This window comes from Schistosoma haematobium, chromosome 7, assembly GCF_000699445.3.
Source record: "Schistosoma haematobium chromosome 7, whole genome shotgun sequence".
Taxonomy (NCBI): Eukaryota; Metazoa; Platyhelminthes; class Trematoda; order Strigeidida; family Schistosomatidae; genus Schistosoma; species Schistosoma haematobium.
Genome location: NC_067202.1, coordinates 17,168,359 through 17,182,613, shown reverse-complemented (window position 1 = coordinate 17,182,613; position 14,255 = coordinate 17,168,359). Strand labels below are relative to the sequence as shown.

The window sequence follows — 14,255 nt, the reverse complement described above, 5'->3', positions numbered from 1 at the left end:
TGATACTGTAGTGTATACTACTGATGTCGACAGATATAAGTAGTATGTATCAACAATTCAAAGTGAAATGCCTGACGGTAGAAGGTTAAGAACATTGAAGAAAAGAGAACCGGAACAGAAAATGATTAGTGTTAAAACTAAAGAACAATCATGTCTGAGACAATTGATGAATATTTTGCATATGAACTATTTAGTATATGGTTCTTAGATTTTGTATTCAGATACATTCGATTGTCCCCTGCCTATGTTCTCATTCTCTGAAGTATCAGGGACAGTACCCAAAAAAAGTTTTAGAAACAAAGCATATAATTCTGGAAACAGATATGAATTCCAGAAATAGAAAATTTCTAGGAGTAGACATCAACTTCATTTCTCCAATTAAAAGTCATATTACCTGATTTCAAAGTCGGTCTAGACTAGGTACTATCCATCTATCAATATAGCTCATACAAATGGAATGATATCATATCTTGATCTATTCGTCTTTATGAATATATTATTATCAATATATATGTAGTGAACGTGAACTCAGATGGGAAAGATCAATCCAAACACTACAGAGTAGTTTTATAAAATATGAAAATCATACATTAATTACATATCTTCCTATAGTTTATCCTTTCTATTGTTGTTACAGTTTCTCTCTGCTTCCTCTTCTATTCTTTTCAATTCAATCTTCTACTGACAAGCATTGAAATTCCGATCACCGTTACATACTACTTATATTTACTAGTATAGGGGATGTGAGATGCACACTGCTGAGGAGTCCCACAAACGGCCGTCTAGTGCTTCTAGGTTCCCAAAGGTGGTTTAACATCAATCGGTTCATGATCTCAATCAAAAACTTAATAATCTTCACAACCCCTATACTAGTGATTAACAAGTGCTCACTAGTGACTAACTTCGTGAGGGAATTCTCAGAGTTCTAGTGAGAAGCCGTGACCAGTGGAGCTAATCCATGTCGGGTAAAGACAGGTATCTACCTCAGTACAATGGAAGACGGTCGCGCAATTTCGTGGGCTAGTTAATTTTAGGCACTTTCACCATTGGATGCCGGCTTAGTAGTCCAGTAGGTTAAGCGTTCGCGTGCGAGACCGACGGCCCTGGGTTCGAATCCCGCAAGCGGGATCGTGGATGCTCACTACTTATATTTGTTAGCATAAGTAGTATGCATTACCTAAATAGAAATAATTGAATATTATCAATAATAATAATAACTAATAATACTTACTTCCAAATGTAAAGATTGTTGTTTTGTACAATGGGTTACACCGAAAAATCGGCAAATAGCAGTTTCGCATAAATCGATAACAGTGGTTATTTGTTTTACATATGTATCTAGAAATTGTAATTGTTTATCATATAGTGATTTGTAACTTTATAGATTTAGGAAAAAGAAAAGAAAAGAAAGAAAGAAAGAAGTATTTAATTATTAAAGGGTTCTGTGTAATCATCTATACATGATGTATTACTATTATTGTATACTTAAATTAACTGTAATTATGTGTTCTGTTTAATTTGGCTGGTGTTAATGAAGAGTGCTGGTGGATGGTCTATGCTCCTCCACAAGGGGTAACAGGCGTAAATAAGTAAGTAAGAATGTCATTATGTGTTCTACCGTTCTTAAATTATCGTTCATTAACTATGAACCTATCGGCCACTTACAGTTTGATTGTATACATGTTATGATCTCTAATTTGTGGTTTATTATAATCAAGAATCCAGTAAATATAATCCCTATGGGTTTTTGAGTCAAAAGCAGTAGAAATAAAATGAGACTAATAAATAGTTAAGTTTTTTTTTATTATTGTCACCGTCTTTTGATTGGATCTTTGGGTAGGAGTACCCTTTGGATTAAAAGATGTTAAAATCTCGGTCATTATTTACAGTGTAATTAGTTAAGCGTAGATTGTTGTTTTGATTTGGACAAAGTAAACATGTCACAGTGGAGTCTATAATGAATTGATTCAATAATGCAGGTAAATCATTTAAAAATCATCATTCGCAGTTTGAATAGCTCAGTGGTAACGTTGAAGATTCAGAAGCTGAACGATGAAGGTTTATATCCGACAGGAAACATCAGTTCCCTCAAAATTATAGGTACGCCTTTCTGACAAGTTCTAACTAGCGTGAAACCTAGATCAAGTAAAGTTTCCTGTTAACTACATTCAACCACACTACGTTCATAAATGTATAAACATAACCTAATTTCTAGATCTGTCATTATGATATGATGGAAAGAAAAATCAATTCCTCGATTGATTTACTCATTATGAGTTTTATTCAACATTAATTCCCGTGTAATTCAATGTGATGATCATTTACTGTAGTAATTGTTTTCTTTTGTCGTATGATATTTTCTTCTGTATAATATACGATATTCTTGTATTCCATTAACATGAACTATGCTCAGTAAATGGTTTGTTAAAACTGAGTATGTGATTTAATCCTAATTATTAATCAAAAAGGGGTGTACAATCAATATATAGGCCAGTGTATTTCAGACTATTTTGATCATCATCGTCATCGTGTTTTGGGGCTAATAAATCATCACTTATACCAGTCTTGTGTTCTTACTTTCGCATCGTGGGAATTGCCGAGGTCCCTCGTTCCGAGTATAAGTGATCAGCGCCTTTTCCGGCACAACAATGGCGACGACTCAAACACAACACATTAATTGAGAAGTAATAGATTAGTGGTGTAAAATATCTACTCTTAACTATGTTAAGTCATCTTGACTAGTGTTGGGGATAGTTGAAAGAAAGTTAGGAGTGGCCAAACTGACCAAAACGTGGAATCAGTTCTTGAAGTCACTAACTTCTGGTCTGAGACATATTGGTAGATTCAGACTACTTGGTTGGAGTCCACGCGACTATCTTAACCAATGGTAGGAGACCAAAGGTGATATGACTCAGAATCGATCACAATGGCGTCAGTGTATGCACTCTCTGTCTTCCCTTAAACCGTGAGATTAAAATTACTTTGTGTCTTACTTTTTACGAACTGATTCTTTCTTACCGTATCGTATCCTTATACAAAATGTTTTTTTATACTACCACTGAAGTAAATACTTCAAAGAATTCGCTGTTCATCTTGCGCTAATGAGGTGTGGCAACTTGGACCGATGCATATATATGCCTGATCCTACGTTGTAGCTGACTGACTGAGCCATCTTGCAACAAGTTGTTTAAGAATAGATGAATTGTGGCTGGGAGTAGAATCCAGGACCAGCATTTCACCCGGTACGGCCGAGGGTGGGGAGAGTCTGCTCTCTCTATCCAAATGCTCTCACATGGCCACGTGCATATAACCACTACAAGGGAAGTATCGCACTACGGGTGTTGTTTACGATATTAAGAGGAAGAAAAGCGAATGTCAGGAGCTTCTATCCGGCTGGTAGATATGGAGGACCATTTAAGGGAGTCGGAAAACCCTCATTCCAAACCTATAGTTCACATTGGCTCCAGGATCCTGAGGGAACAAATGACGTACGAACCTATTGTTGAAAACTGGCTAACATGGGACTACATCTCCGGACATTGCTCCACTACCTTGTAGATCACACCTTTAGGTCAAAGGCTCCGGGTGTGGCTCCCTAAGAAAACCACCTGCTCCGATTTGTGCACCCGGGCACTATAACAACCCTCACATAAATCGAATGATTTATGTAGCGCATATGTATTTGGTGCCTCCTTCTATCAATGTTTATGTGTTTAAATAAGTAAATAAATACCTGCAACCCAGTGTTGATGTATACACTATGAAAAAAATGAAATAAAAACCCTTTACAAGTCAGTGCTTATGTGAAGTTAATAGCTCAGTGAGTAATGCTTTTTCGATTGGAAAGAAAGACACTTAATTCGAATTCAAATGGGTAGATCAATAATAGAATGTAGGATCTTCCAACTGATGAATCTACTGTTATCCACCTTCAATAATCATTATTCTATTTGAGATTTATTAAAAATCAAGTATCAAAAAAATTTAATACTTGAATTCGTGGGTCAATTAAAGTTAGACCACCATTAAAAACCTGAAAGCATTGGACAGCCATTTCGTCCTAGTATGGGACTCAGCAATGCGTTTCCACGATACCGTCTCGTGAGATTCGAACCCAGGACTTATAGGTCTATCAAGCAAACTTTTAACCTCTAGATCACTGAGCCATTCGGTATCCAATAGTGTCAATGTCTAACTTCAACTAATCCATGAAATTGCACCGTCGCCGTGGATACACATTACTTAGAGCAGTCTCATACTACAAGACAAAACAGCCATCCATTGCTTCCAAATTTTTCATAGTGATCTAGCTTTAATTGACTCATGAATTCAACTACTAAAATTAATATAATATTCACAAAATCCCTCTCTGATTGTAATCGTCATATACTCAGTAGCGACGGTCTCCAAGAGGTATATCCTGGAGTTCTAATGAGAAGCAGTGATCAGTGAAGTTCAATTGGGTCTGTTGTGAGATAGTAACTCACTGAACCCAATGATGGATGTGTCGCTCAATTTCGTGGATTAGTTCAAGTTAGACATTAAAATCGTTGGATGCCAGCCAGCTCAATAGTATAGTGGTTAAGCGTTCGCGCGTGAGAATTATAGTTCCTGGGTTCGAATCTCGCAGGCCGTGATTGTGGATGAGCACCACTAAGTAGTCCCATATTAGGACGAAATGGCCGTCCAATGCTTCCAGCTTTTCCATGATGTCCTACCTTCAATTGACTCATATATATTCAACTCTTAAAACATTATTACAATATCCACACACCTACACACACACACACACACATAAAAACAACATACTCACTTTACACTAATTTCATTGAATAAATTAATTACTTCTTGTAATTTTTCATTAATTATTTGTTCTGTTGAACTTTGTCTTAATAAATCAATTAATGAATTAATCAATTCATCTTTTTTAAAAATTTCATCATATACTACTTGTTTTATATTAAGTAAATTAAAATTTAATTCATTTTTTAAATGAACAATAGGTAGATGAGCATAGAATTGCCATAATTGAATTAGGATTTGACTAAATTTGAATAATAATGGAATACATTCATTTAACCATATAGATAAACACCATGAGAAACAATGCTAATAAGGAGAAAATGATAAAAGAAGAAGTATTAGTGAGTATATTGAATATTATTATAAAAAAACGTCATTATATATATAACTGATAGGTCCAGGGTTCGAATCCCATGAGGCGGAGTCGTGTACGCGCGCTGCTGAGGAGTACCATACTAGGACGAAACGGCCATCCAGTGCTTCAAGGTTTTCCATGGTGGTCTAGCTTCACGAATGCAACTATTCAAATATATATAACCGCTATGTTAATTATAATAGGCATCGAGTGTCTATAGATGAGTCTGTTCTATCTCTTATATAGAATTCTATAGTTAATAAGTATTATTATTATCATTAAGCAAAATAGAATAGTGGCTAGCAGTAGAATCCAGTTTGATGTGCATCTCGTCCTATTTGAGACTCGTCAGCTGGATATACCTGCATCTGAGTTGATGTTCACTCCGGGATTCGAACCTAGTACCGTACGCTCCAAACACTATCGCGTTATTCATTTAGCTATTGAGTCCCAAATAGGACGAAACGCACGTCCTGGATTCCACTGCTAGCCACTATTTATCCTTGCTTATAATCATTATATTTGTTATATCCGGACGAAGAATAAGTAAATGATAACTGTTAGGGTCTACTTAAGAACTGTTATTATACATATATATTCTTATTGTATAATTATTAAATAACCAGACTACACATGTATTCGTATTTCTTTATTTGACCTATTGACTACTACTGTACGATTTACTATTCCCAAGTTATTTTCAATCGATTACAGTCTCTCACAATCATAACCACTTTTTGGCTTGGTCTTGTACAAATGTTATTTCCTACTTTATGGTATGATGCGGTCTGCTTTGATTTGTATATAAACCAAGTATGTTTGAAATAAATGACTTATGTGGTGGAAGCTATCGCATTATTCACCTAGCTATGCCAGAGTGAACATCAATTCTGAGATGCAGGTACATCCAGTTGACGAGTTCTAAATAGCAAGAAACGCGCGTCAAAACTGGATTCCACTGCTATCCACTATCTATCTTTGCTTAGAATGCTTGTAAATTAAGGCAATATCGAGGCAATACACACAGTATCCACACATGCCAATAAGAGACTGATTAATTGCAGTTCTAGACATCAATGGGAAGATTCATGTAAACAATACCATGAGAATTTATTATTTTTGTTATTTATTTATTTATTTATTTATTTATTTATTTATTATTATTATTATTATTATTATTATTATTATTATTATTATTATTATTATTATTAGTGGCTATATTCAGTATTATACTTTTGGTACAATATAGAATTCTCAGCTCAAAGTATTTCTTATTTCTTGATCAATCCTGACTATAACATATTGAGTGATCGTCAGTTAGATGTTAGCAGTTCATGAATTGACATTTGAATAATGTTCATTCTTTTCCAATATATATTGTCAGTTATCACGATATCTCTGATTGGGCCCTTTTGTAACTTGTATACTGAAAGATCTTAAACTTTACACAAACGTACCTGAATAAGCTATGAGATTAATAAACATAATAATGTGTTAAAACAAACAATAAAACAAATAACTTGTTAACATATTCAGATGGCAGGAACAAGTAGCTCAGATATTCAAGAAGGCTGCCGCTATTGAATTTGTCAATACATGAACTATCTCTTATACGGCATCTGTTATACATTCAATGAATCTTTCGTAGATAGATGTATAGTGAACTACAAACTTTCATTTAAGCTGTAGGAGTTTATCATGTTTACAAAAAATGATAATTATTTTGTAAGTAATTATATACTCTATAGCCAATTACAAGACATTACTATCATGTGAGCTTTTTGTGTGCTGATCCATTCGTAGTTACTACGGTATACTTTTAAAAACAGATCAGAATATTTCTATTGCTTATACAGCTTTCATCATCTTGATGACAATTAAACATGAACAATATAAGATATCATAACATAATTAGTTTCCCTTTAACTGAAACTACAATACAATACTTGTCGACTGTTCTCCAGTTGTTGTTATTGTTTTTTACCTGAAGCCAGTTTATGACGAAAATCTTCAATACACTTGACATAGTTGATTTGTTTATACTCCTGTAGATTAACATATGCATATCGGTGTAATTTTACTTCATTAGTACATATGAGGAATTGGGTTATACAAGTAATAACTAGTACACTTGTGTTAGGTCCTATAAGCATAATGAATGGTAACTTTTGGGATCCATTTATGAACCAATACTATATGCATACATTTATCGTATAATTATTAAGTTACTAAACTATTCATATTCCTCTTATTATGAGCCTTATTTTGACCTATGAACCATTATTATACTTTTTACCATTCTTGAATTATGCTCTGTCTATTAGTCACTCCCTCCCTCATTCACAGCCACATTTGGCCAAATTTTGTACAAATGTTATTTTCTATTTTATGGTACGTTGTGGTCTGCTTGATTGGTATATAAACCGAGTATGTTTGAAATGCATAATTTATATCACAAAGGCAGAGATTGATGTTCTGGACTCAACTGGCTGGGCTAGGCAGAAAGCAGGACCAATTAGGAATCTAGGCTGCTCGCACGTGTTTTCACGTCCTTGGTTCGATCGATAATTCACTGCTCCCTAATTGGTGGTATCATTACTTATCCATTAACACGGCACTTAGGCCACAAGTTATAACAACTTATACAAGTACAGATGACATAAGCTATATTGATTCGACACACAGATTGAGATTGAAAGTCAAGCACACCACACACTAAGTCAATTTTGTACAGTTCAATAATGTATATTCGTTCATATATAAAATTGGATTCTAACATCAATTCATTGACGATAAACCAACATCATAAAGGTATTCAGACATTTTACGATCTTACGATATTTTATTTATACTTAGCGTCCAAAGTATCAAATCCATCTAACTATACATCATCCACATTGGATGTGAGACCGTTATCCACCTCAGGCAATGGAAGATATTTACGCAACATTATGAACTGATTAAAATCGGACATTAACATCATTGGGTCCTGGTTCAATGATCGAAAGATTGAGTGTTCACACGTGAGACTAAAGGTATTAGGTTCAATTCTAGGATGTGAAGTCATTGATATGCACTCCTGAAAAGTTCTATACAAGGGAAAAATAGCTATCTAATATCTTCTGGTTTAGCTAAAATCTATTTATGATTTATAACTAAAAAAACTGTAATCTCCACAAAATCATAGACTGATAAAATGTATATATGTATAAGGAGATAATAAATTAATTTAATCATTGAATTCATGAATCAATTATAGCTAGAACACCAATGAAAACTTAGAAGTACTGAATAACCATTTCATCTTAGTATGGAACTCTTCAACAGTACTCATCTATCATCCCATCCACAGGATTCAAACCCAGGACCTATCGATTTCACACATGAACACTTAACATCTAGATCACTGAGTCAGTATCCAACATCTCCATTAAAACCTCCTACTGATAATAATTATTAGAAGGGGTTTTTGTGGAGATTTTAGAAACTTCACTGATTGAAATTATGAATCAATTGAAGCTAGATCACCATGAAAAACCTGGAAGCACTAGACGGCCGTTTCGTTGGTTAAGCACTTGACGCGAGACTGATAGGTCTCGAGTTCGAATCTCGCGGGGTGCGGGATCGTGGATACGCACTGCTGAGGAGTCCCATACTAGGACGAAACGGCCATCCAGTACTTCCAGGTTTTCCATTGTGGTCATTGAATTACATAATGAAACGTTACTTACATCAAGATAATTTAAATTATTTTCAAATTGACTTTGTAATTCACCTAAAATGGTGATACAATTTTCTTTAATTAAATTTTCAATTTCATCCATTGAGTTGATCAATTTACGATGTAACATTTGATTCTGTTTATGAATAATAAAGAGAAATTTACAATAAAAGAAAACAACATAAATATTGAAAGAAAATGAATGAGAACAGAGAAACAATGAAGTTATGACAAACACAATGAGGGGGTGGGGGGACGTTATTTCATCTAGATCAAACCATGTAAAACAGTAACATTTACTTTTGTTCCTAATCTATTATACAGATCATAAGCTTTCGTTTGATATATGGTTCATTGTCATATTGTTTTCTGTTTCAAATGTATTGTAGTTTAGATGTAACATTTAGTACTGTATTTTCTTAACCTAATCAATATCCATTGGCCGGATACCATCTGTAACAGACTTCTATGGAAGTGGACAAACGAGCTTCCAGTTGAAGGGGAAATTAAGAAAAGACAGTAGAAGTGGATAGGACATACATTGACGAAATCATTAAACCACATCACGGGGCAAGCCCTAACTTGGAATCGTGAAGGGAAGCGGAAAAGAGGAAGGTCGAAGAACACACTACGTTGGGAGATGGAAGCAGATAAGAAAAGGATTGCCTAGGACAGGGTTGGATGGAGAGTGTTAGTGGGAACAGGCATAAATAAGTAAGTAATTAATCCCCAGTTTTGCATATAATTGTATTTTCCTAATCGTTTGCGTGTTGTGGTCATGTTAATCATCTATATAACTCATGTATCTTTTTGCACTAATCTGAATCGGAACCGAATCGATGTGTGAATCGGGATTGAGAATAAATCGAGTAGTGTTCCAGTCGTTTCGTCTTTCTCTCTCGATCGCGTGGATGTCAAACAATCAGGTGATGGAATAGTTTTTGTTCCTTCATTCAAGGCAGTTAGTCTCATTTCGAACTTACGCGTTTCTAGCCTCAAATTTATTCAGTCAGTCTATCGTATCAAGGCCTTGATCTAGGTTGAGACAAATTGTCTTCTGTGTATTAGTGAGTAGACAGGTAAAGGATGTAATAAAAACGTCAATGAAATAATGATAGCTTCGAACTCTTCGACACAAAGCACACACACTTAAATCTAAATAGAATTCAAACTAGATATGTTCAGGTCTCGTTAATAGTGTACAACCTTTCATTCGATGAGTTGTAGTCCAATCGTTCAGCGATTGCAGGTTCGAATTATTAATTACAGTGTAGAATTCTCAGTACAAGTTCACAGCATCGCAATTAATCTTTGTTCATTGGTGTTTGAATTAGTTGCAGGCTATAATAGTTGACTGTGTCAGTTGGTTGGACTGGATAGTTGGAATATGTATGTTGTAGATACTGACTCTTGACTCACCTTCCAGCACAAGGCAATGATTAGAGAAAAGTATTCATGTGGTGGACTAATCGGACTACAGCTTGAATTGGTACAGGATTAACTGTACTGTTCAGAATGTATAATTGGTCAAATCTGGGACACTAAGCTACAGAAGAACTCGTAGACGCGGGATAGAAAAATTTCTAACTAGAATTATGATTTCTAAGTTTAGCACGTGATATAGATTTGAGTCTCAAGCCATAGCAACTAAGTGTCATTCATTTTCATACGCAGGCATTTTTTAATCTTTTGCTGTTATAACTCGAATTATTATCTCATACTATATATTTGTTGTATGAAATCCAATACAATTACTTCTCATTTCCGGAGAGCGAATACGTATGGTAAATATTTATCAGTGAAGATGGTTTCACAATGTCGGGAATTGAATGAAGTATGATAATAATACCGTTAAATATCTGCTCAGTGGTTTGGATGTCAAGAATTCACAAGCGAGACCGAAGGTTCTGGGTCTGATTCTGGCGTACGGGGTCATTGATGCGGACCATTGAGGAGTCCCACACAGGGACGAAACGGCCTTCTAATGCTTCCAGGTTTCCAATGTTGGTCTAACATCGGTCGGTCATGATATCATTGAAACAAATGCTAAAATACACAAAATAATTCCCTTCATGATAGGTTGTAAACTTCTTATAGGAGCGCTTCAATAATTAGGCAGTTATTACGCATTACTGGTCAGTTAAAATAAATCAGAACATAGCCACTCACTTGTGCAGTGAGCATTTGAATCAAACCGTACTACTTTCGAGTCCAAGAGTTAATATTAAGTCACTCTGGGGTGCAGTTACACTCAACTAAGGACGAGTCCTAAAAAAGACGAAACGAGTGTCCTTGATTCCACTATTAGCTACCGTCTATCTCTGCTTAAAATGCTTGTGACTTAATGACAATATTAAAGCAATCCGTATAGGACGCACATAAGCCAGAATAGACTGATCAACTGCTGTCCTAAACATCCGTATGCATATAAATAAATTCCTTAAGCCTCAAAGCATTCGACTTTCAATGGTTTAAATGATTAATTTTCCTGATTAGCGTTTTTTTCTAACAAGATTCTTTTTTATGGGATAGGGTTACTAACCCTATTCTGGTTCCGAACCGGCAGTACCCCTAGAAAGGCTTCAGACGAAGTCTTCAAATTCATACAATTCAGTAAACTCCTGAAAAAATGTCTCATAAGCAGGATAGGAATATTCTTACTTCAAAAAATGCCAAAAATGGAATGAATAGTCTCTTTAACTAGAAATAAACACTGTAGACTTCAAGATAACAGAGTCTAAAGGTACTGTTGTGATGAACGAGAACACAAATGGGGACAACCAATTGTATTTTAACATTAAATTACAGAGTTCTTTCATGAAATGTGAAAACCATACGTTTAATACTTCATTTGCAAATCCTCTATCAATTGTCTCAAACTTTATCGTTGCTTCATTACCACAACAAATGCTCTCTGTTCCTGTTCTCTTCGATTTGATCTTCCCAACCTTCTACTTCTAGGCATTTCAATTTTGACCAGTCTCCTATACTACTTATGTTAAAATAAGTAGCATACACCACACTGTCATACATCATAAGAAACCTAAAGTTGCGTGTTAAGAAGATCAACAGAAAATCAATCACAACCTAACGTTATCCTTTGAAAAATTTGAAATGTTCTGAAGTTTCTATAGGAAAACAAAAGCCTTGATAGCTTACTTTCATCTGTTGGATTTGATCGATACACTGTTGTGAATTATCTTCATAAGCTTTATATATGGAATTCAGAGCGTTTTGATTCATTTCATCTATTGAATAAATAATAAAGGTAGTTTAGTTTAGTTTAGTTTATACTTTTCATAAACTAAATATGCTGTGTCATTTCAAACATCTTCACTTACACTGTCCATTCTCATTCGATATCTTTTGCTAACTTTCCTCACTTTTCTATCATATGCAGCACAACTCTCATTCAATATTTGGATTGTATGGTGTATTACCTCAATGCCTTGAATTCACACGTCTCTTTTTCAAAAGGTGTCGCCAATGGTTGAATGATGTTTTCACTAACTACTAACATCAATCATCTAAGTCTGATCAACCAACGTCGTCCATACCACACTTGCTAGACACAAGACCATCTATTTCAAAATATCATAGTTGACCACTTATTCAAACATAGTTAAATGTCACTTGATTTCACTTGGTTTAATCGTATCGAGACAAACTCATCGACACACATTTTATTAGTTTGTCACACAGTAGTTTTATGTATTACTTACGATGATATTATTTCCTTCAGTTTGAAGTTATTAGCCTTCAGGTCCAATTACAGGTTTGTACAGTTGAGGAATCCCAAAATTAAAATGAAACAGCTATTGAGTGGCTTCACTGGGGGAGGGGTTATACCTAGGTCTGTCAGATCTTCAGAGCAGTACTTAATCTACAGACCATTTGGTTGACTTTTAATGATTTACATCTCTAATCCTAGTCAATTTACGGTAATTCTCAACCATGTAAATGTTTGTATGTTGGTTTTTAACAGTTATCTAAATAAATTCAGTTCTTTAAAGTGGTTTGAGGTAACCGACAAGAAACTTCGGACCCTTGTTTTGTGCTATTTCGGCATTCATCATTAAGGTATACCTATAATCTTGAGAGAATTGGCTCTCTCTAGCAAACTTGATCCTGTGTCACTAAGCTTCACAGCCTGAAATATTATCGTTGAGCTATTTGGGCCGTGACTGACCTCCTTTAGGAATAATTTTTCACAATTGACCAATCTCTGTTTGCTGACCACTGTCATGTTTGTCAAGTCTAGTATCAAATTCACCAGAGACCATCAACACCTTTCAAATGACAATTACACTTTACTGACGAGTGGCAAATAGTATGAAATTTAGATCGAGCAAGATTTCTTGTCGATTATTTCTAATCATCATCTTACATCTTAACATACTGCATGATATGTTGAGTCACTTAGACTAGTAACTATATTGTAATTTGATCGATAAAATTCAATGAGAACTAAGGAGGAATTGAAAGGTAACATACCCCATTCAGTAAATAACTGTTTAATTTTAATATCCCAATTTTCTAGAAATTCTTCCATATTATTTGATGGTACCAAATTTTCACTAGATAGAAAATTATTGAAAACATTTAGTAATCTGTAAGATGATTAGCAATAACAAATAATTTTAATCAGAAAGAGGGTTTCATGGAGATTGTAGTAATTTAATAGTTGAATTCATGAGCCATTTGAAGCTAGACCACCATGGAAAGCCTGGAAGCACTGGACGGCCGTTTCGTCCTGTTGTGGGACCCCCCAGCAATGTGCATCCACGACCCCGCCTCGCAGGATTCGAACCCAAAACCTATCAGTCTCGCACCAGGCGCTTAACCAGCTAGACCACTGAGCCGGAAGGCATTCAATGGTGTTATTGTCTAACTTCGACTAATCCACGAAATTGAGCGACACATCCACCATTGTCATCAGTGAGTTGCTACCTCACAACTGACCCGGTTGAACTCCACTGGTCACTGCTTCTCACTAGAACTCCAGGATATATTTCTTGAAGCTAGTCACTAGTGAGCATATGTTGATTAGTATCAGAAGGGGTTTTATGGAGATTGTAGTAATTTCAACAGTTGAAATCATGAGTCAACTGAAGCTAGACCACCATGGAAAATCTGGAAGCACTGAATGGTGGTTTCGTCCTATTGTAGGACTTCTCACCAGTGTGCATCCAAATTAAATTATTATAATATCCAAAAAACCCTCTCTGATTATAATCATCATATGCTCATTAGGGACGGTCTCCAAAACGTATTTCCTGGAGTTCTAGTGACGTCACTGTATTTATGACAAAACCAGAATGTAGAAATATATACTTAAGTAAATATGAAAACTTATTTATTAATGACACCTCTGTA

The 14,255-nt window shown here is 35.1% G+C and overlaps 1 protein-coding gene across 1 annotated transcript in view; it reads right to left on the bottom strand.

Annotated features, from left to right (window-relative positions):
* MS3_00011199 (uncharacterized protein) overlaps positions 1–14,255 on the bottom strand; it is a gene marked incomplete at its 5' end in the record, with an annotated part of 88,388 nt that overhangs the window by 57,338 nt on the left and 16,795 nt on the right. The window contains 7 exons of the mRNA XM_051219605.1: positions 1,232–1,376; positions 4,814–5,109; positions 8,890–9,015; positions 11,898–11,922; positions 11,967–11,998; positions 12,039–12,127; positions 13,374–13,456. Of these exons, the coding sequence (XP_051064563.1) occupies positions 1,232–1,376; positions 4,814–5,109; positions 8,890–9,015; positions 11,898–11,922; positions 11,967–11,998; positions 12,039–12,127; positions 13,374–13,456 (796 nt within the window). The remainder of the gene's footprint in view (positions 1–1,231; positions 1,377–4,813; positions 5,110–8,889; positions 9,016–11,897; positions 11,923–11,966; positions 11,999–12,038; positions 12,128–13,373; positions 13,457–14,255) is intronic.